This window comes from Notothenia rossii (assembly GCF_949606895.1).
Source record: "Notothenia rossii genome assembly, chromosome: 1".
Taxonomy (NCBI): domain Eukaryota; kingdom Metazoa; phylum Chordata; class Actinopteri; order Perciformes; family Nototheniidae; genus Notothenia; species Notothenia rossii.
In genome coordinates, this window is record NC_136912.1 from 55,701,918 (window position 1) to 55,725,779 (window position 23,862).

The window sequence follows — 23,862 nt, forward strand, 5'->3', positions numbered from 1 at the left end:
TTTATTTGGAGATACAGAATGAGCATTTAGGCAGGGTCCAACTAAAGATACTGATGAAGTGCATCATAGGAAATGTATGATAGTGTTTTTTTGGACTTGACCAATACTTGAGACTTAAAGACAGAGTATCTTGGCCTCTGCAGGCCAATGTTGACAGTTCCTTTTTTAATATGTCTCCTGCAAGGTTGCAAAGGTAAGGAGAAGGTCACACTCAATTGCTGAAATGCCCCTTCAAAAGCATAATGTAATCATCAAACACAAAAAGAATAAGAAGAATGAATATGCCAGAGAATGTCCACATTTGCACACGTAACAATTATCCTGATAGAGCGTAATGCATTAAAAAATCAAGGGTGGCAATTACTCAATCATCCTGTAGCCTTAGGCCAATTTTTCCATAGACAAGGTTATCCAATGCCTTCTGGACTCAAACCTCCCTCACTCCCTTCCACTAGGCCCCCTAAAAAAATCTCCACATATAAAACCTTTCACCTCCCTCCAGAGAAAGCCAGAGGAATGCCTGCCAAATTCCTCTGTGCTGTTTGTTGGGGCTCACAGTGTTAGCAACACGGCTCAGAACCAAAGTGAGAAGTCACTGGACGAGCAGAGCAGAACTTCTGTGCTGTCGTTGAACAAGTATGACGGCAAAAATGAAGAACACATTTTTCTTCAGAATCTTTCCACTTTATTTCCATTCCATCAGTGTGCTTTATTAGGAAGCAGTAAAATAAAGTATTCTACCCTGGCTAGGGTTGAGTGCCCCACATGGTTGATATTAACATTCCATCAGCTTTCTAATGATGAGGACAAAGCAGGGGGGGGGGGATGCTCATGACAGCATTGGCATGGTGCACACATTCCTGCACCAGACTGGCCAGAGGGCCTCTGCAGGGTGGTGGGGGGTCGGCGGCTGACATGCACATATGTGGTATTCTCCCAGTTTTGCAGGAAGGACGGACCCTCCTTTGGCTCTCACAACAGTCTTTTCTCTGGATGTTAATGAAAATGTTTAATGCTGCATTCCAGGGAACTTGGACAAATTTAAAAAATGATGCAGCGTCCAACAAGAAAAAATGCAAAGGAACTCTCTTAATGTCAGAATCTCAACAAGTAATCCAAGAGGAACGCAGCAAGCTTCGTGAGGTCACATACATACGACAGAATAAGCCAGAATACATCAAACACAGCTGAGGCACATTTCCTCTAAGTTCTGATAATAAAACATTACTTGCAGAGACAGGTGTGTGGCAACATGGCGGGATCAACATTTTTTAATGTGAGTTCAGATTTGCATACTCCCATTCAGAACACACAGAGGCATGGACGGAATGCACATTATAAAAAATGTGTTGTGCACAAGAGCCCACAAATCCGAAATATTTACAGTTTAAATACTAGAGATTAGGGTTCCTGGAAATATTTGGCTAAACTCTAATTATAAAATGTGAAAGTCGTGAGCAGTCACTACATGTTAGAGCCTATAGTGATCTGCCACTACTCCTTCATAGAGAGCAGTGTTCATTTATCAAACTTGTATTTATTGTTCTTTTCCAGAAAATGGCAGTCTGATCAGAGCTGAAAGAGTTATTTGAATAATTGAATAGATTAGGGATATCACAAGAACCGATGCCACTTCCATGCCAGGATTTATTATTCGTTTTTTTTAAATTAAATTAAATTTCACAAAAACTATTTGGGGTTTTTAAAATGTCGGTCTAGTTTGTCTTTCCTTAATCTTTAGTTTTTTTGGATAACATATATATAGTGGAGGCTCTCTGAACAGGACATGTTCAGAGAGCCTGAAGCTGCTGAGGACCAGAGGAAAGGGTTCAGGCAGCCTTAGCTTGTTGTTTAGGATGAGCTGGAAGTGGCAGGACAAAACAATTTCAAGAGACAGATAAAAGAAAAATGAGACAGAAAACCCCCCCCCAAAAAACAGGTAACAATCAGAGCTCATTAGCAACGCAACACTGTCAATGTGACCTCAAAACAACTCTGTCTTCACTGTGGGGACAGAGGAGGGGACAGTGTGGGGACAGAGGGGGAGGGACAGTGTGGGGACAGAGGGGGAGGGAGAGGGACAGAGGGGGAGGGAGAGGGACAGAGAGGGAGGGAGAGGGACAGAGGGGGAGGGAGAGGGACAGAGGGGGAGGGAGAGAGGGGGACAGAGGAGTCTGGGCTGTATGAGGTCACAGCTTATTTGTTTCTTCTTTGATAGTGTTTAAGAAATCACTTTTGGGAATTCCAACTCTTCCTTGCCAATCTGAGTTAAATTGTGCAAGAATCCAGAAGGGCTCTGACAGGGAGGAACTTCACAAAGACCAATGATGCATTCAGGTGCTCCTCCGCTGCTGTTTCCTGAGTTTGTTCATGATCTTTAAAATGCCATGTGGAGACAGACCCTAAAAAGAGGATCTGTTGTAGTAAGTTGTTTATAGCCATCAACCCAACACCACAGTTATAGTTTGGTCTGCCATGTTTCTGCGTCATATCAACTAAGCAAGTCCTGCAACAAAGGGTCTGAAAACCACGAGTTGGATTTATTGCAACTCACTCCATCTCTAACCACTCTGCTGCCTGCAGTCGGTGGACGTGTGGGGGGACCCTGAGCCCCCTGGCAGGTACTTGGAGAGAATCCTTGCGTTGGTTTCTCTCATCCCCTGGATGTGGGAGTCCAGCTTCTGGACCAGCTCCTTAGCCAGGAAGCTCTCTTCCTGCAAGAAACGAGAGACTGTTTCGTCCCCTGGAGAAACCGACAGAGGCTCCTGAGAGGGAAGAAGAAAAAAATCTGTAGGATTCTCAAAATGATCTTTACGACAACTGTGGCTTATTCATTGTGATAAACATCACCATGGCAGAGGGAGACGGTATGGGCTTCTCTCTGGACTCAGAGTGTTCAGAGCTGGATCTTTGTTCCTCAGAGTCATTTGGACTTGGCACAGAGTTTCTCCTGGTGAGTCTGGTGGAGGAAGAGGACGATGCTGAAGAAGCAGGCCTGCTGTCTGGGAGACAGGAGGCCTGGGACAGGGTGTGCAGCTGCTGGAAGAGGCTCTGGATCTCTCCTGGGCAGAGACCACTGGTCTGCAGCTCAGCCTTTGTTGCTGTCTCTTGCCTGTGGTGACAGATAAAGCAAAAGTTGGATAAAAGTTTAATTTCCTTGATCTTTTGAGCATGTGTTTCTTTGTGTGGCGGGCACCTGTCCTGAGCAGGCTGTGGGGGGGCGGTCTTAGCGTGATGGAGCAGAGCTTGTTGGTATTGGTCAGGACAGGTCCTGCTGGAGGCCTGGAGTCGGGTTCGCAGCTCAGAGAGGTCCTTCCTCAGCCGCACGTTCTCTTGCTCCAGGCTGCACAGAGACGACAGATAACTGTCCCCGAGGGGCGCAGGCGAGGACTCCCCCCTCTGAGGAGACAGTTCATTAGAGAGAGAGCAGAGGCAGGTTTCAAAACAATCACTGAAGCCATGTTGAAGGGAGACACTACCGGAGAATACCTTCCATACTAATTACTTTAGGACAATTATTTTAGTATTGCATGCTTTCTGTTCAAATACATTTCCGAAACAATAATCTGAACAGTGGCAAGGCAAAAAGTTAAATTGTTAATGTTTGGGGAATAAAATGTGATATAGATTGGTCTATTAATGATAAATGAACGTAGCCCTTTGTAAGAACCTAAGAAAATATGTCGGAATAAACTTCAAAGTTTGGTGTTTGATAGTACTGTTGGTGCATATTTCTCGCTAAGCAAATACAAATAAAATGTTTGAGGAAAACAACCTTAAAAGATACATATTGTAAAATGTAAAGACACTGAAAATGGTAAAAACTAAACTTACTTTACTTTGGTTAACTAAAAAGATCTAGATTCATGAAGACAAAGCGACACAAACACCTACATTAATGTTTTCCTTCCAGTACTCTGAAAGACCAAACTGTCGAAATGGACATGATGCTGCATCATGTTATCGCCTGTAGTGTCTCGCTTTAATAATAGAATGCCGTGTCATGAGTGAATAACTACATCATCACCATTAATATGGTAGATTTACTAAGTTAGACATTTCTATAAGTTCTACACATGTCTGAATTAAAAGATGTAACATAATGTACATGCAACAGTAGCGACATCAAAAGTTACATTTGCACAGACCCCGCATTTCAGCAAGCAGGAGAGAAGACTGTTTTAAGACTGCAGTGAAAGGTTGTTTTTGAAATGCTAAAATAATGGATTGTAGCAGAATATTTCATTAGAAAACTACACATTTTGACTTTTGGAAAATATTTATTTAGTAAAATAATGAATGTAGGCCTATTATTTATATATTAAAACTAAATTTTTGGCCTTTAAACTAGCCCACCTTGACCCGCCATTCTAATCTAAATCTAGAAAATAGTATAATAGTTAAAATATTAATGTAATCTTATCTGAAACTCTGCAGAAAACAACACATACATACAGAATAAATATGAGTGGCTCTTTCTGTAAAAGTCCTATCATGTCTGAATAAAGACATCAAAAACACACTTTGTCAGAATAACAAAGAAGTTCACTTATGATACACATTGAGAAGAAGGCTCATGTTCCCTTACATGGGTTCATTGTGATCGTTGTGATGGAACTATGGAAGGATAATGTGTGTGTGTTTGTGTGTGTGCTCACTGTTAGCTGGGCTTCTTTCTGTGCTGCTCGCCCCACCCCCCCACAGTGCTGCCTGATGCTGGATGGAGAGCCCTTCAGTGTGCAGATGGTGGCGTCTTGTTGGTGCAGCTCTGAGGTCAGTTTGGACACCTCACTCCTCATCCCCTCCACCTCCCCACTGTGAGTCTGCCGCGCCCTGAGGAGCTCCTCGTTGACCTGTGGAAGGAATCCAGAGAAATCACAATACATAAGACAGCGTAGGGCAAGGCATGTGTTTGGGTTGTCACTATTGGTTAAAGTTGGTGTGTGTGTGCGGTGTGGAGGTGTGTGTGTGTGTGTGAGTATCTCACAACATTAGGTGACACACAATGTGGAAGTGTGCTGTTAATGACTATTTTTAACTGTTACAGCGGGAGGAAGAATAGGGAGTATTCATTTCTTCTGACGCCAACGCAATCGCAACACAACTGCTGATTTAAGATTTTGCTATTGCAAGAGCATCATGTACAAAAATGACTTTTACCACAATATACAATATTTACATGAAATTAAAAGGAACGCAACTAAAGAATCTTGTTCTTTTTGTTTGGATACAGAGTCCTCTCAGCGGCTTAAGTGATTTTTGCTACAATACACACAACTACAGTTTGGCCATCAAAAACTCCAAACTGCCACAACACGAGCAGACAGAGGAGATCACTGACCCTTTTCCTTTCTGCCACAGAGGAATCATATTGTGCCTTGATGCTCCTCAGCTCAGATTGGTCAGCTTTCTGCCGGCTCACCCTCTCCAGACTGAGCAAATCAGAAAGACATTGATGGCACCAAACAAAGAAATAGTCACATTACTGTCTGGAGAAAGAGTAATGTGGCCAGCTCTCACCTCTCTTTGAGACACGCCACTTGAGCCTTGAGATGATCCTCACATGCTTCAGCGCAGTAAAGCTTGGTGGCCGTCTTCTCCAGATCTTGTCTGAGGGTTTCCACTTCGGCACAGCCCTGAGCTGCCAGGCAGTCCTCCAGAGAGCTGAGGAGACACACAGTTCTGTTCAACCTTCTATAAAACTATATGTTATACTATATAACAGTACAGCTATAGACTACGATCTCAAAAAGACATCACTCCGTCCGTCCCCTCAGTACGCACGGTGCTTGGGAAAAAAGCCATATCATACTCTGCCCCCTCGACCTGGAACACACTTCAGCAGGAGCTGACCAGTTTGATACCCATCACGGATTTTAAACTCATTTAAAAAAGCTGGAGAAGTCATCTGTGGGTGTTTGCATCTGCTATATCTGACTGTATATGGATTTCGATGACTACTTTTTTTACGATGTTTTATTTGAGTGTTGCCTCTGTGTTTAGTATCCTGTCTGTCTGTAACTTTGTGTGGTAGTGTTACCACTGAACAGGTCTCTCTTGAAAATGAAACCTTGTGTCTCAATGAGATTTTACACCTGTATAAATAAAGGCTAAATAAAAAAAAATATATATATTCTATTGAAGCCCTGAGAGACAGCGCAGAAAAATAAATCTGGTGATCCACTTTCTATTCTTTTCTCTCCTGTATTTAAGGCGGATGGAGTTCACCACTACCCCGGTCCCAGTCGCGTGTTGCTTGATATGTTTATTAGAAATTGCATATAGTTTGAGTTTGGTGTCTAGGCTCGGGCCTCATCACTCCACAGATGTACACAGAACATTGAGAGATGATTAATTAACTATCCCCCCGAGCCTACAGGTGGAAGCTGGGGTGGTGGGGGGGCCGACCTGGCAGCTTAAATAGAGCGGCAGGTTTAGCAGCATGTGTTTGGTTGGTTGTAAGAGGGACGTCACGTGTAAATTAGGGATGTGTATCTCCATCACTGAAGCCGATGCAATGTGCATCTCGATACGTTGCCACGATACGATACATTAACGATACATTTGAAACACCAGGCCATGCGATAGATACGATTCACCCCTGTTGCGATACAGTTCGATACGATTTGATTCAACATTATGCGATACGGGGCGATACGATTCAACACGATGCAAAATAATGATACTTCAATATGGTACGACAGAGGATTTAGCTTTGTTCCTTATATGCAGCAAATCATACATTAACAAAAAAGTGCTTTACATATTTTGTTCTCTCTACTAGTACTGCACATCCCATCATGCTGTTTCTTTTTTACCGTACAGTACAATTGTATAACACCTCACAGTTAAACAATTTAAGGATGCATTGCCCATGATTAACAATGTGCAAATAACAACTACCATAGTGCAATGCCCATACAGCTGCCAGCCTGATGTGCTTAACACTCATAGGCCAACTCACCAGTGAGCAGAAAGCACTGGTTTCTATATGAACAATAAAGAATACAAATAACCTTTCACAAACAGCTCTTTCATAACTGCTTACAGTAAGGAAGACATTTAAACTATTATTGGCAGTCACAGGCTGCTGTAAACTAAACACCACTCTCTCTGACAGAACACCTCACTGAGTGATTTCACTCATATGTCTAACTTTCAGGTTTCTCTTTTCAGCCGCAGACCCCATGTCGCCTCTTTATGTGCGTCGCTAAGTTCCTCGTACTACTTGTGTACTTTAAAGCGGGTCGGCATCGTTAACAATTTGTGAACGATTTTTCAAGTTGACCGTCTTTCTTGAACAATCCGAAGTGTTGCCAAACGTTTGATTTGTAGGTATTGTTCGGTGCGCTGTGTTTCTCTTTCTCCTCGACTTCCGTGTGTGTTGATAACTGAGCCTCTCGTATGGAGTCAGATTCGGGTCAATATTCTAGCGCGCAAAACAAGCTACTCACGAGCGGAAAATGTGCTTTTACATGCACATGAAATGACCCTCGCGCGCAGATTAAACCCCCGCGAGCAGAGACAGCCCTCTTGCTCGCTCGCGGGAGTGTCAGCTTCACTCGCTCGCGGAGTCTGTCTGCGCGCACGTGAAAAGTTTCGGACACTTTGGGGCGGAGCCACTGGACTTTGATTGACAGCTGCCAGGAAGCCCAGAGTTGCCAGGTTTGATAAATGCCTGAACTACCAAGAGCCGAGGAGCGACAGCAGCAAGATCAGTTGGCCAAGATTGAATGGTAAAGATGTCCATAAAAAAAACATTACATTCGTAAAGTGTACAGCTAATTAATTTTATATAAAAAACAATATATTTTTGAGTGGGCTGTATCTGTCAAAAACTGCTAGCTACTGTCTGCTGTATGCACCTCTTACGAAAGGAACTATAAATGAACTATAGTATTACTATAGTATACTGTAAGAGTTGTATAGTGTCCTATAGTAAGTAGACAGACTCCGCGAGCGAGTGAGGCTGACACTCCCGCGAGCGAGCAAGAGGGCTATCTCTGCTCGCGGGGGTTTAATCTGCGCGAGGGTCATTTCATGCGCGTGTAAAAGCAAATTTCCCGCTCGTGAGTAGCTTGTTTTGCGCGCTAGAATATTGACCCAAATCTGACTCCATACTCTCGGCCTCCGTAGTGCAAAGCAAAGATCAGAGATTGTCTCTGCTGAGTGCTGACAGGATGAGAGGATATTATATGAATCAATCGTTTTTTTACCGATGCAAAGACGCTACAATCGATGCATCGCGAGTTCAACCCAAACAGTAGCCGATGTGCACTCTTTCAACCGGTGCACTCGCATCTTGAACGTATATGCCGGTGCACCGATGCGGATCGGTGAATCTTAACATCTCTAGTGTAAATGTATCATTGGTGCTCCTGTTGACTGCCTGAACTAGCTCGCAGGCTGAGCCCCATTTCTGAGGGATGATAACCCACAAAATAATTTACCCTGTGTTTAGTATTATTTTGAACATGCTGTTACACATTTAACACTAGAACCGCCAGAGGTCGCTGTATACCTAAAACCGCCAACGGCTAAAATGTACCCGCTATTGATTTGCAAGGTACAATGTTATTTTATTTATCATACAGAACAGTGAGTTCTAATCGCACAGGGATGACATTTATACCAATATAATCTGTGGACTCTCAGCTTTTCATATGACATAGTTTGTGCAGATAGCATGAAGTATAAAATATCGCTAAGAGTGCTGATTTAAACGCTTGGTGTTAGACTTGTGTTTTGTTTAGGTACAAATCTCTCAATCTCTCTCTATCTATCTATAACTATCTATCGATCCATCTGTAATGTTCTGTTCTATGGACATATTGTCTACACAAACAGACGACGCGGACTACTTCTCTCATTCCGAGTGTCCATCTTTATTCAACTGGCACGTAACCTGCACACATGCATTACGTCCTCAACGTGAGCTCAGTCATCCAAGATCTTGTATTCTCCAAGATGTTACACTATCTATAACTATATATCTATCTCTCTCTTTCTATCTATCTATTTATCTATCAATATATCTATCTATCTATCTCTCTATCTATAAGGAACCGCAGTAGACAAAAGGCGTTGTTATAGCAACACATCATGTTTACGCTGCATTTTCTATTAGGTAAATATTACCCGCTGGCGGATATGGGTATAAATGGCAATTTATTTGGCGATTTTTTTCAATCTGACTTCCTATTGACAATTTTTAACAACAGAGGGTGCTATATAACACACTCTCAGGAAAAGTCACAGACTGGGAGACTTTAATATGTTATGGAAAAAAAGTTACATACAATAAAAAAACAGCTGCGGGTAAAATTTACCCGTTGGCGGTTATAGTGTTAAGAAAGATTCTATGGCAAAACTTTTTTTGATATGTTCAATCAATGATTCAAGATTAGAAAATGATCTTGGCCAAATTAATTTACCCATCTGTTTCAGAAGGAGTTTTTAAAGGAACTTAGAAACATTAACCTGGCCAAACCTTTTATTTTCACCAGAGCATAAGAAGAAACTGGAGAAGTTAGTAAATGGATCACCTGGGGCATCATGTATAACGCCGTGCGTAGGATTCACGTGGGAAGGTTGCTTACGTAGTAGAAATCCGAAAAATAGGTCAACTCAAAATGCGGTGCAGCTTTTGCGGGCTTCACGTAACGCCCATATTTGCCTATAAATAGTCAAAAAAACGCCCATTCATTCATTCATTTTGACTGACTTTGTGAAGAAGATCGCAGGAAATGACGACAGAACAGCTAAAAAAGACATCTCACACCGTGTCAGATTTTGGTTATTTTGGGGAGGTGGAGATAAATCTATAGGTTACTTACGTAACCCCAGTTCTCAGAGTAACATGTAGTGAGATGTCTCACTATGAGATGCGCCTCATCGCGGAGCAAACAGAAGGCTGGTGATCTTGACGTCAGCGTCAGGGAATCCACCCACCCTATAAGTAGCTTGCGCCACGTCGCAGCGTCATTCAAAATAAGCACCTCTTCTTGCTTCACCTTAGCAAGGAGGGCCGTCTGGTGAGACATCTCACTACATGTTACTCTGAGAACTGGGGTTACGTAAGTAACCTATAGTTCTCATTCATAATACTCCGTTCGATGTCTCACTATGGGATATTGAAGCTCCCGTATTGCCAGACGAGCTTATCTCGAAAATCACCAAACCAACCAGAACTTAACAGGTAGAGCTCTGACTCAACACGGGGCTCAGCACTGCTCGGGCCACACTAGGAGCAGAGAGGTCTAACCTGTAAAAGCGGACAAAAGTGAGCGGCGAGGACCAGCTCGCTGCTGCACAAATGTCTTGGATGGAAACACCCTTGAACAAAGCCCAGGATGTAGCCAGACCACGAGTCGAATGAGCACGCAGACCCGTAGGTGCCTGAAAACCCTGACTCGTATAGGCCAAAGCAATCGCTTCCACAATCCACTGGGAGAGCCATTGCTTGGTAACGGGCTTGCCCTTCTGAGGGTTAGCCCAGGATATGAAGAGTTGGTCACTACAACAAAACTCTTTTAACCTGTCCTTATAAGTGCGTAAAGCACTAACTGGACACCGCAAATTCGGCCGCTGTTCCCCGGAGGAACACAGCGGCGGAGGATAGGCCTCAATGTCAATTGGGGTACATGAACCAACCACCTTAGGTATAAAGGTAGGGTTGGGCTTCAGCAACACTCTCGTTTGCCCCGGGGCAAACTGAGTGCACGAAGGATGTACAGAGAGTGCATGAATATCACTGACTCGCTTGGCGGATGCCAGGGCCAGTAACAGCACTGTCTTCAGTGACAGGTGCTTCATGTCAGCTCCTTCCAGGGGTTCAAATGGGGTTCGAGTGAGCCCATTTAAAACCACTGTCAAGTCCCATAAGGGCACCAGTGACCTGGAAACAGGGAGGAGCCTGCGAGCTCCCTTTATAAAACGGCAGACCAAAGGATGTTGGCTAGCCGTCTTACCCTCAAAGCCCACATGGCATGCAGCAATAGCAGCCAGGTATACTTTGATCGTAGAAAAAGCTCTGGGTTTATCAATCAGGTCCTGTAGAAATGATAAAATCACCCCAACAGGAAATTGAAAAGAGGTGTGCCCTTTTTGAAGGCACCATTCCTCAAACACCCTCCACTTATAGTCATAGAGAGACCTAGTGGAGGAAGCTCTTGCACTCTGAATAGTGTTTATCACCTTCTGCGGGAGACCCACTGTATTCAGATTGTACCACTCACGGGCCAGGCCCATAGGGCCAGGCGCTCCGGGTGTGGGTGAAAGATCGTCCCCCCCGCCTGAGACAGTATGTCCCGGCGTAGGGGGAGCTGCCACGGCTGTCCGCACAGCAGCAGATAAATCTCCGCAAGCCAGTACACTGCAGGCCAGTGCGGAGCTATCAGGATCAGTGTGTGGCGCTGTTCTCACACTCTGGCCAGAGTTGGGGGTATCAGAGACAGGGGTGGGAACGTGTACAGGAGGACCGGAGGCCAAACGTGCGCGAGCGCGTCCACGCCTAACGGTGCGTTTAGATTGCGCATTGAAAAGAACAGCTGACAATGAGCATTTTCTTTTGATGCGAACAAATCTACCGCGGCTCGGCCGTAACGCACCCACAGCTGACTCACAACCATTGGATGTAGAGTCCAGTCTGCATATAGTAGTACACCTCTGGACAGCAGGTCTGCCCCGAGGTTCATCACTCCTGGTACGTGCGTCGCTCTCAGAGAGAGGAGACGACCGCAGCTCCACAAGATCAGTTTGCGTGCCAGCATGTGTAACTCGAGAGAACGCAAACCCCCTTGGCGGTTTATATACGATATTGTATTATTATATCCTCACGAGGACATGGTGTCCTCTGAGAAAAGGCAGAAAGCTCCAGGTAATTTATGTGCGACCGTTGGAGGTCTCTGCTCCAGAGACCCCTCACCGGCCGACCTTTGTAAATACCTCCCCAGCCCATCAGAAATGCGTCGGTGGTGACCACCTTCCGCGATAGGACAGCACCCATAGGCACGCCCCATACTAGAAAAGTCGAGTGCAGCCAGTGGCGCAGTGCCATTACGCATTTCACAGTGACCATCACTCTCCGCGCGCCATGACGCGCAGGGTTTAGTCTGAGGGCGGCTACCCAGCGCTGAAACTCCCTCATGTGTAAGCGTCCCAGTCGTACCACCAGGATGGCTGACGCCATGAGCCCCAGTAACCGCAGACATGATCTGAAGAGAACATATTTGCGCAGCCGGAAATGAGCGAGACAAGCTCTGAAAGCTTTCACTCTTTCTGCTGACAGGCGGGCTGTACAGGGCACCGAGTTCAGGTGTAGACCCAGGAAGAGTACAGTCTGGGCTGGGGACAACATGCTCTTTTCTGTGTTTATTATGAAAACCAGGTCGAGCAGGTGTTTTACGAGGACATTCGTCTGCGTAATAGCCTCCTGTTCCGACTGTGCGAGAAGCAGCCAGTCGTCCAGGTAGGTTGCCAGGCGAATACCCTTAACGGGGCTATCGCGGCTTCCGTACATCGTACAAACACTCTTGGACTGAGAGACAGACCGAAGGGAAGTACTCTGTACTCGTAACAGACACCCTGAAATGCGAACCTCAGATATTTCTTGTGTGGGTAATATACTGGGATGTGGAAATACGCATCTTTCAGATCGACTGATGTGAACCAGTCGTTTTGTCGCACGAGACGTAGCAGAGATGTGTGAGTGAGCATTCTGAATTTGTATCTTTTGAGATATTTGTTCAGAGCTCTCAAATCTAGTATTGGCCGAATTCCGTTCCTTCCCCGTTTGGGAACAAGGAAATACTTGGAATAAAAGCCGCTCTGACTCTGATCGGCGGGTATTATAGATATAGCCTTCTTTTCTAGTAGCGAGAGAATCTCTCGCTCCAGAATAAGGGCTGACTCTCCCCAGGCTTATGAATACAGAATGCCCGAGAAGCGAGGGGGGGTGAAAGCGAATTGGAGCCTGTAGCCCTGTGTTACTGTCTTGAAAACCCAAGCAGAAGCTGTGAGCATCTTCCACCTTTCGCTCCTTAAAGCGAGCGGAGATGTCACGTCTCTTTCCCTCTGAGTCTCTATTTGTTGTGTTATGGGGCCCTCTAGTGTCTGAACACGGTGGTACCCCAGGTTGACAACCCCAGGTTGACAACCCCAGCCGACACTGCGCATGCGCGTGGCGGTGGTGCCTTCACGGCCCCAGCCGGCACTGCGGATGCGCGTGGTGGTGGTGGTGCCTTCATAGACCCGTCTATTATCCGCCTTTTGAGATAGGCCGTAGCTGCTCTCAACAGAGGGACAGGTGACAGACTGTTTATTGTTTTTCTTTTCATTTTTTTGGACTGCGCCCTCGACTTGAAGCCTGGATGCGACAGTGGAAAATGGTTTATTTGAAAACAATGGTATTTGTAACACGTGTTTTTGTGACTTAGGCAGATAGCAGAACTCGCTGTCTCTGGTACTAAGTCCGTTTCCCTTCTGGCGCAAACTTGAGGATGACGTTCTGGCATCACTCGAGATGGCGGGAAGATGGGGGCATGGTGGCACCCCGAAAATACATCTGGAGCTGGGGAACAGGGAACTTCCAGCTCTGTCACCGAGGAGAGCAGGCTGTCAGGCCGCCCGCTTCTTCTTCCTCGTCTGGTGGCCGAAAACCTGGGTCGGCTGTGCCTGAACGGCTGCTGCCGGAACCGGAGATTTTCTCGGCCAGCTCGCCCTCGTCTCCTGCCTGGGCTGGGCACTCGGGGCAGGCTGTGGCCTCTGCTGCCTCGGTATCTTGAACCGGGCAGGACGTGAGGCAACTTGGGCGAAGGACTGCCGCGAGACCGTTGCAGGTCGCGGCTGGACCCTTCGGGGGAGACAGCGGTGGAGGGCCTCGTCTTCCTTCTTTTTCGACTCACATCTCCTCTGCATCGAGACTAGAGCGGAGCCGAAAATACCCTCGGGAACGATAGGCATGTCGAGAACATTCTCCTTTTCCCGGTCTGGGAGGTTGGTCAGGTTGAGCCACCTGGCTCTCTCCTGTACCACCATTATGCCCATTACTTTGCCCGTGGCCTGGACTGCACAGCGCTGCATACGGAGGCAAATGTCCGTGATCGCTCCAATCTCGTCCCACACGGCCGGCCCAGGTTTGCTCGACAGGTCCTCGCAGAGCTCCGCCTGGTCCTCGCAGAGCTCCGCCTGGTCCTTCAGCAGTGAGGATATGTTGAGTGACCTGGCGGACAACGCTGCGGCTTTATAGGCCCATTCCGTCATCGCTGACTGGAACCGGTCTGCCTTTACCGGTAGCGTGGGGTTCCTGCTCGGTGTCGGAGCCAGCCTCGGTTGGAGGTGGGCTGCCACCAGCGGTTCCATGGGCGGTATGCGGAGCAGGCCGAGCCTCTCCATACCGTCACAGTCCAGGGAGGAGGCAGCCTGGATTGGGGCCTTATTACTGAAGGGGCGGTCTCTCCACGAGACCGACACCTCGTCCAGCATCTCCGGGAAGACTGGAAGGAGCTGCCTCTTTGTCCTCGCTGCTTGGGGCAAATTCTTCCCCTCGTAGCGAGACCTGGAGGTCTCCTTGGCCATTTCAGGCCATGGGATGTCCAGCCTGGACGCGGCGCGTTGACAAACGGCCTGCAGGTCCATGCTCAGACAGGGCGAAGCTGGTGTGCCGGGAGAGCAGCCATCGCTCCCGGCTTTGCAGCCTGAGCTGACGACACGAAGATATCATCTTCTTGCTCATCCGAGTCGGACAGGAGGAACTCAGAGGCATCCTCTTCGTCCTCCATGTAGTCCAACTCCAGGACATCCTCCGCGGGCGAGACCATGGTGAGGTCCAGTTGGGAGCCCCAGCTTGACACAGCGCGGGGCTCCGCTCTCGGCCGGCGAATCAGCGGACATGAGGGGGTCCTGTCCCGACAAGCTAGCTTGTCGATAGCCTCCTGGGCGTGTTCCAGCCCGAGGCATGACGAGCAGACCTGGTGTGAGTCTGTGCCTGATATCTTCAACCTGCGGCCGCAGAGCCGAGCCTCCGAGTCCCTGACTCCTCTGGTGTGAGTGAGAGAAGCGCCCATCTTGTTTGCCGTGGTGACGGCGTGGAGAGGACCCGCTCGTAACAGGTACGTTGCTGAGAAAACATTTTTTTTACAACCTGTCGTTAATCCGGAGAAAAAGCGACGGTGTAGATTTTTATTCTCAAAGAATATTAACTGTTGTGTTAATACCTTTTTATCTTCTTCTCCTCTGGTGTGAGAGAGAAAAAAGAAAAAAGGTCCTCGCTACCGTGGTGTCGGTAGTGAGGGAAGGCAAGCTAGCAACAGGTGTGTTACTAGCTTGAAAAATCAAAACCTTACCTTTATTTGCGAAGAAAGAAACGGCGAGGTAGATTAACAGTCTTCTTGCGAAGCAGAAAAGTAGCCGGCGAGCGCCCGTCGACCGAAAGTTAGCTTTGGGTTCAGTCTGTGGACTGTTAAGCTAGCCCGGCTCCCGATCTATCGAGATGTGCTCTGAAGCGAGAAGAGGTGTTTGAATGACGCTGCGACGTGGCACAAGCTACTTATAGGGTGGGTGGATTCCCTGACGCTGACGTAAAGATCACCAGCCAATCAGGATTGGCGTAATGAGATTGATGCTTCTGTTTGCTCCGCGATGAGGCGCATCCCATAGTGAGACATCGAACGGAGTGTTATGAATGAGAACATATTGTTTGGTGGATGCAGTTTGAACCAGAGTAGCAGCATGGAGGTCGGATCGTCACCAAAATAAATAAATAAGTGGTCCGAAAAAGGTTCATGACAAAAACAATACACATAGCCTTCCTCAGGCAGTGTGTTTGTACCGGGGACAGGAGACCCCCCCCCTTGATGAGAAACTGTAAGAAATGATCGGGGAATCCCTCCGGAGTGGAGTCATGACGACTGGATCTAAATGATGTTTTTGTATTTGGTGGTTTGTGACCCAGCTGTTGATCAGCAACTATATATCCATAATCCACCAGTTAAAGGAAATACAACTAATGTGTTGTGTTATATTAGCTGTACAATTTACCACATATGGTGTTCTTAGTTTCCATACCGCCTGTGTTTTACGAGCGACTTATCAAGTCTTAGCAAACGGCATAAAACATGATTAAACGTGATAGTATATAAAAGCATGCTCGTATCTACAACCTATAGAAATGCACAACGGCGTCAGTTTACACGTAATTCTGTCCTGCTTACCGCATAATTTATGAGAATACATTTCATAACATTAACACAACATATGTTTGTGTCTTTTATTTTAAATGTATTTATTTTATGTTGTGTGAGTTTATCTCTCTGTACAGCACTTTGGTCTGAAGGTTTTAAAGTGCTATATAAATAAAGTTGGATTGGATTGGATATTCGAGGTGGTTTTAAATAACATATCCGTATTTATTTATTTCTCCAAGTTATGTTTTTGTGTGCACTGAGGAGTCTCAAACAGGCATTTGTTAACTCATTTTAAGATTGGCTTTAATCAATGTTTGAAAATGAATTCTTCATATATGATAAATGAGAGGTAACATTTTATTTATGGTATTATTTCCACATATTTCTCACCATTCTTCCTTCTGCCAACGGTGTCGCAGTTTCTCCTCTCTCCCGTTGTTGTGCTTAGTGCGTACGCATGGGTTAGAGTTTGCGTGGAGGACTGCACGTTTTCCCGTCAAGTTAGTATTTTATAAATCGCAAACATTGCGTAGAAACTGGCATACGCCATTTTTTGAGCGTATATCCCTTTATAAATGAGACCCCAGAACATTTCTTCTAAATTGCCTCTCAGGACTAAAGCATTATCCATACAGCAGAGATTGGCCCTCATCAGTGCAGCTGCCGTGTGAGGAGAGACTGCCCTCTTGTGTATCGTTGCTGTACTACATCATACACATGAGCAATCCACCCACCGGATTACTTGATTTTTAGCCTGCAGGGCTTGGGTCAGTCTGGCAGTTTCGTTGGACAGCCTCTGGCGTTCCAGACCAGATGTTTGCACAAATGAATCCTGGGAGTCCAGCGTGGCGTGGAGCTCCTGCCTCTCCTCTGAAAGCACCTGTGGAAAGCAGCAGTGGATCCTCAGCTGAGAAAATCCCATTCTAACCTCCTACACTGCACTACATTTACACATTATATTACATGACATACATTTACATGATATATTATCTCACACAAACATTATAGATGGATTCATAGATATACAGGTTAAAGGGTGTTAGAGCTACACAGTCTTTTGCATATAGTAATTGTAGTTTGTCATTTAATTTGTTTATTATGATTTTGCTCACATTAGAAGTATATATTTGTGGTAATATTCTGTTAAGTTAATAATAATTTGTTTAGTTAATTTCTTTGCTTTATATGTTAGTCTTTATTTGGGTTAATTTATTTAGTGTGATTTTTGGTTTAGGCACCTGGGGGTAGTGGTGAGCACAGGTAAGGGTGTATATAGGCAGGAAGTGGCAGACCACCTGTTTTTGCACCTGGGTAATGGGCACATGGTTTTTTACCAGCACGAGAGAGGATTGTTTGTACAAGGAGAAAGAATTGTTTGTGACCGAGAAAACAATAAAACCAGCCTCAACGACAGAACCCATGCCTGGAAATTGGTTGACTTTCTACACTGCGTACATTACCTGCCCAAGGTGCCAGAAGTGATCCGTTTGAAGGTTTTAACTTATTTTGAGTTTAAGTTTAGGACAAACGGCCACTACAACAAGTAAAAAACCCGCTCATGGATTAAAGAAAGAAGAACTTTCCTTGGAATACGATCCTGCGGACCTGCTATTGGAGTGGGCTTTCCGATGGGAAAGGAACTTGGATTGTTTTAATCATTTTTCATGGAGCATCTGCTGTTGAGAGACAAAGACCTGGTCCAGATCTAAGAAATCTCCACATGGTATGTACACTGTTTTAAAACGCCATATAGGAAGATGGTGAAAATCAGTATTTTATGAAAAGACTCAGTTATAAACTTGGACTGCTTTAATTCGCTGTGCGCTTTGTTGGATTATTGACGCAAGAGACGGCCTTCATTCATGAGAAGATAAAGCCTTGTGTAGGCCCAGCTTGTGACTTATGTGGATGAAAAAGAACTGTTCGTTTTAAACCAAGTTGTTTTCGATAGTGTTGCCACCTTTTGCTCGACTTATTGCCTGATTGCGGGACCGCAGTGTTATCCGCAAGTGTATAAGATGAGTGACGAGTCAGCGGCATCCGATGAGGAAAGGCCAGCATCAAGACGGTCAATTAAACTGACCGCAAAAGGAATATGCTTTTACATACAAAATTGTCAAGAGAAACGCACTGCAAAAACTAAGCAGGCTAAAAAGCTAATGGATAAAATACGTCCTCTACTAGAATTAAACGACAATGCCGATGCAGTGTTACGAAGATGCATGCAGTTTGCACGAAGTGTTTATGGAAATGCCTCTACCAGAAGATGATCAAACACTTCAGGCAAAAACTACGAACTTTGAGAAAAAGATGAAATCATGTCGTGAATTTATTGAAGAGGTAAAGCAGTGGCTGTCTAAAATCGGTCGTCCATATTCGAAGCCAATTGAACCTCAACCTTCCGACGTAGAATGTGTTGATGAAATAAGACCTGAGGATAGTATTTCTAACATCTCAAGTGTAAAAGGAAGTTCTGTAAAATCACGTGCAACTGGTGTATCAAAGACGTCTGCAACATCCACAGCGCGCATTAAGGCGGAGGCCGAAAAAGCAGTTCTTCTCAAACGCTCTGAAGGTTTAAAAAAGATGCATCACATTGAAGCACAAGAGGAAAGTCTCCGCAGGGAAGAGAAAAGGCTCCGTAGGGAAAAGGAGCAATTGGCGCTTGAAACTGATTTAGCGGCAACTAATGCAAAGATTCAAGTTTTAGAAAGGAACTCTTCACGGTGTGGGTCGGCTCGATCTGATGGAATGAACTCCTATTTGGAGAGAAGCAAAGCTCAAAGGTCCATCAGTTTAAATCCCCAAGCCAACACTTTTGTCCCACATGAAAATCATGTCCGAGCCCCCCTTGATCCTGCACTAGTTGTAAGGCAAAAAGAAAGATCTGCATATGCTGCACAAATGGATGAAAGGCCTGCTAAGCCAGAAGCTCCATATCTAGAAAGACAGACTGCTGGTAACAATCAGAATGACATGATGAGCATTATGCACAAACAAAACGAAATCACTGCATTGTTGGTTCAGCAAAATATGTACTCTGCTCTCCCTACAAGAAATCTCCCTGTTTTTGATGGAGACCCTATTCAATATGACTCCTTCATTAGAGCTTTCGAAAATGCAGTAGAGAAGAAAACCAACAATCAGAGCGACTGTTTGCACTTCCTGGAGCAGTACACTAGGGGGCAGCCTAAAGACCTTGTGCATAGTTGTCAGCATCTACCTCCAGATCAAGGCTATCAAAGAGCCAAAAGTCTTCTCGCACAGCACTTTGGAGATGAACATAAAGTTGCATATGCTTATATGGAGAAAATATTTAACTGGACCCCTATTAAAAGTGAAGATGTCAAAGGATTACAATCATTCGCTCTGTTTCTCCGAGGATGTACAAATCTAACAGAACAAGTGAGGTATATGAGGGAACTGGACTTACCATCTAACATGAGAAGCATCATTTTAAAACTTCCTTACAAACTGAGAGAAAAATGGAGGAATGTTGCATGTGATCTGAAGGAAAGAAGGGGGGAGAGGGCTACATTCATCGATCTCGTAAATTGTATTGAGAAACAAGTGAAAGTTGCCTCAGATCCAGTTTTTGGAAACATCCAAGACTCTCAACATAATATCCCCAAAGTCATCAAAAGCAGCCAGCCAGGAGACAGAAGGAAGGGAAGCAGCTACGCTACAAATGTCACTCCTATGAGGGAAGACGCTATGGCACGGCCTGCAGGATATACTAATAAAATCACCTCCACTCATTGCTGTCTGTTCTGCCTGCAGAGGAGCCACACACTGGATCAGTGCTGGCAGTTTAAGGCCAAAGTACAGCGGGAAAAGATCAGCTTCATCAAGGACAAGGGCATTTGTTTCGGTTGCCTAAAGGTAGGCCATACAAGCAAAGACTGCAGGAGTCGATTGGATTGTTATGTATGTCACCAGAAACACCCTGGAGTCCTCCACATTGAGAGACCGGATAAAGGCACATCCGAAAAACAAGCCAAACCTTCTCTGAGTCCTCCAAATGAGCCAAATGTAACCTCTCAGACGTGTGGCCACATTGGGGCCGGTGTGGAAGATGATTCCACCTTTTCAATTGTTGCAGTAAAGGTCAGAAGTAAACTGACAAACAAGACCATGCATACATATGCTTTCTTGGATCCGGGCAGTTCCGGCACATTTTGTACTGAAGCCATGGCAAAAAGACTGGATTTGCGGGGTAAGAAGACAAGCATCCTGTTAAAAACAATGGGACAACGAAAAGTTGTGGATACTCACGTTTTGTCGGGTCTTGAAGTGTCTGGTATGGGTGCTGAAGATTTTATAGAGCTTCCTGATGTTTTAACTCAAAGAACTATGCCTGTGTCTACTCTTAACATTCCACGACAAGCAGATCTTGATCCATGGCTGTATTTGAAGGATGTAAAACTCTATGACATTCATGCAAGTGTTGACCTGCTTATTGGAACTGACGCCCCGAAGGTCTTGGAGCCGTGGGAGGTGATAAACAGCCAGAATGAAGGGCCTTATGCTGTCAGAACCAGAGTTGGCTGGGTCCTTAATGGTCCTCTTCATGGTGGAGGCTGCAGAAGTAAGAGTGGCTATTCTTCCGTATCAGCAAACCATATCTCTGTTGAACACCTGCAAGAAATGCTTGTACAACAATATAACCATGACTTCAATGAGAGGTCGTCAGAAGAGCAGTTGGAAATGTCCAGAGAAGACATTAAGTTCATGGATATTGTTAGTAGCACAGCAAAACTAATTGGAGGCCATTATTGCATTGACCTGCCATTCAGAAAAGAAAATGTAACTCTGCCAGATAATCGTTATGTTACAGAACAGCGCTTGGGTAGCCTGAAAAGAAAGTTTGATAGGAACAGTCTGTTTAAGGAAGAATATACTACGTTCCTAAGTGAAATGATAACACAGCGACATGCTGAACCAGTGCCTCTTGACCAGCTGACACAGAACAATGGGAACGTTTGGTACATCCCTCACCATGGGGTGTATCATCCTCAGAAGGGCAAGCTCAGAGTTGTGTTTGACTGTGCAGCCTCATACAAAGGAACATCACTCAACAGCCAGCTTTTGCAAGGCCCTGATCTTACTAACAGCCTCATTGGAGTTCTTGTCCGATTTAGGCAGGAGCCTATTGCAATTGTGGCCGACATCCAATCCATGTTTCATCAGGTTCATGTCTCAGATAAGCACACCAACTTTCTCCGCTTCCTTTGGTGGCCAAATGGTGACACCGCACAGGCACCACAGGAATACCGCATGAAGGTGCATTTATTTGGAGCTGCATCATCGCCAGGCTGTGCCAACTATGCCTTGAGGAGGACTGCAGAGGACAACGCAGAACACTTCCCTCCAGAGGTTGTGAGTACAGTGAAAACCAACTTTTATGTCGATGACTGCCTCCGTTCAGTGGCCTCAGAAGAGGAAGCTAGGAAAATGATTCATGATTTAACTGCACTCTTGCACAAAGGAGGATTCACTCTGTCAAAGTGGGCCAGTAACAGTCGTGCAGTGCTACGCTCTGTCAGCGAAGACCAAAGAGCAAAGGACATGATGGACCTGGATTTGGATACAGATCAACTTCCTGTTGAGCGTACATTAGGACTAAAGTGGCACGTTGAAACGGACCAATTTGGATTTAAGGCCTCTCTACAAGAGCGACCGCAGACGAGAAGAGGAATTCTTTCAGTGGTCAGCTCCCTCTACGACCCATTAGGCTTCCTTGCTCCATTCAGCATGATGGCTAAGATGTTACTGCAAGAATTGTGCAGAAAAAATCTTGGATGGGATGAAGCTATTCCCCATGTTCTCTCCAAGCAATGGGCTGGCTGGTTGGAAGATCTCCACAAGGTGGCGGAGTTCAAGATTGATCGCTGTGTCAAGCCTAAAGACTTTAGCAACCCTGTCACTGTTCGGCTTCATCACTTCTCTGATGCCAGTGAGGTCGGGTATGGAACTGTATCGTATTTAAGACTGGAAAAGGACAATAAAGTGCATGTTGCTTTTACTCTGGGGAAGGCCAGAGTTGCTCCACTGAAGCAAATGACAATTCCTCGTTTGGAGCTCACAGCTGCAGTGCTCGCTGTTAGAGTAGACCGCATGCTACGAAAGGAATTGCAGATTAAGCTGGAGAAATCTGTTTTTTGGACCGACAGCACAACAGTCCTGAAATACATATGCAATGAAAGCCGGCGATTCCATACTTTTGTGGCCAATCGAATTGCAGTCATCAGAGAGGCAACTGATGTTGACCAGTGGAGGTATGTAGGGACTAAGGAGAACCCTGCAGATGAGGCGTCAAGAGGAATGAGGGCAGAGGACCTCCTGAATGGAAGGAGATGGATGATGGGACCTGATTTCCTCTACAAGTCCGAGGATGAATGGCCTAAATTGGACGTAGATGTTCAGATGATCCCTGGTGCTGACCCTGAGATGAAAAGGGACTTGACTGTGAATGCTGTTGTTAAAGACACAGACAATGCTATGAGCCACCTGATTCATCACTTTTCATCTTGGAAGAGACTGCAAGTAGCTGTTGCTTGGCTTCTTAAGTTCAAGGAGACTCTTGTGTTATTGGGACATAAGAGAAAGGAGCTTTGTGCTTCTGCTGAACTCAGTCAACAACAGGTTAAAAGCCAAATGAAGAGCTTTAAGTCTACACTTAAAGGACAGAGTCTGATACCTCAAGATGTGACCAGAGCAGAGCTGACAATCATCCAGTATGTGCAACATCAACGGTTCAAGGAGGAAATCACCTCGCTGCAGAGTGGTGTGAAAACCATATCCAAAGACAGTCCCCTGTACAGATTGGACCCAGTGATGGAAGGTGAGATCCTCAGAGTTGGCGGTCGGCTTAGCAAGTCCTCGCTGCCAGTTGAATCTAAACGTCCTGCTATTCTGTCCAAAGACCTGCATGTATCCACATTGATTCTGCGCCACATTCATCAGCAGCTAGGTCATGCTGGAAGAAACTACATATTGTCCAGATTAATGCGGAAGTATTGGATTATAAATGCAAACTCTGCTGCCAGAAAAGTCATATCAGATTGTGTAGTTTGCCGACGCCAAAGAGGAAGACTCCTTGAACAAAAAATGTCTGACTTACCTGTCGAGAGAGTGTTGCCTGATGAAGCTCCCTTCACTCATGTTGGCGTTGATTATTTTGGGCCCATTGAAGTTAAAAGAGGCAGGGGTCTTCTCAAAAGATATGGAGTGCTCTTCACATGTATGACCAGCCGCGCTGTACACTTGGAAGTAGCACACACGCTGGATACGGACTCCTGTATAAATTCAGTGAGAAGATTCATCTGCAGACGAGGCCCAGTCTCCACTCTCAGGTCTGACAATGGAACCAACTTTATTGGAGCTAGCCGTGAGCTCAAGGAGAATATGATTGCTCTGAATCATGACAAAATCCAAGGAGCCCTTCTTCAGGACGGCATAGAATGGAGATTCAACACCCCATCAGCTTCACATCAAGGTGGTGTTTGGGAGCGCCTGATTCGCTCAGTGAAGAATGTGCTTAACTCAGTCCTTAAACAGCAAACCTTGGACGATGAAGGACTCCAAACAATGTTTTGTGAAGTTGAGGCAATATTGAATGATAGACCTATCACAAAGGCCTCAGATGATGCGAATGACTTGGAAGCCCTTACTCCGA

General features: G+C 45.6%; 1 protein-coding gene across 5 annotated transcripts in view; it reads right to left on the reverse strand.

The window, feature by feature from the left end:
* Positions 1-1,241: 1,241 nt before the first annotated feature.
* The window catches only part of cep63 (centrosomal protein 63), a 30,655-nt gene continuing 8,034 nt past the window's right edge, over positions 1,242-23,862 (reverse strand). For all 5 annotated transcript variants that reach the window (XM_079658408.1, XM_079658412.1, XM_079658409.1 and 2 more), the window contains exons 8-14: positions 16,919-17,064; positions 5,521-5,664; positions 5,342-5,432; positions 4,659-4,853; positions 3,197-3,399; positions 2,851-3,112; positions 1,242-2,765 (exon numbers count right to left, since the gene is read on the reverse strand). In XM_079658408.1, coding sequence (XP_079514534.1) covers positions 2,562-2,765; positions 2,851-3,112; positions 3,197-3,399; positions 4,659-4,853; positions 5,342-5,432; positions 5,521-5,664; positions 16,919-17,064 — 1,245 coding nt within the window. In that variant the 3' untranslated portion in view covers positions 1,242-2,561. The remainder of the gene's footprint in view (positions 2,766-2,850; positions 3,113-3,196; positions 3,400-4,658; positions 4,854-5,341; positions 5,433-5,520; positions 5,665-16,918; positions 17,065-23,862) is intronic.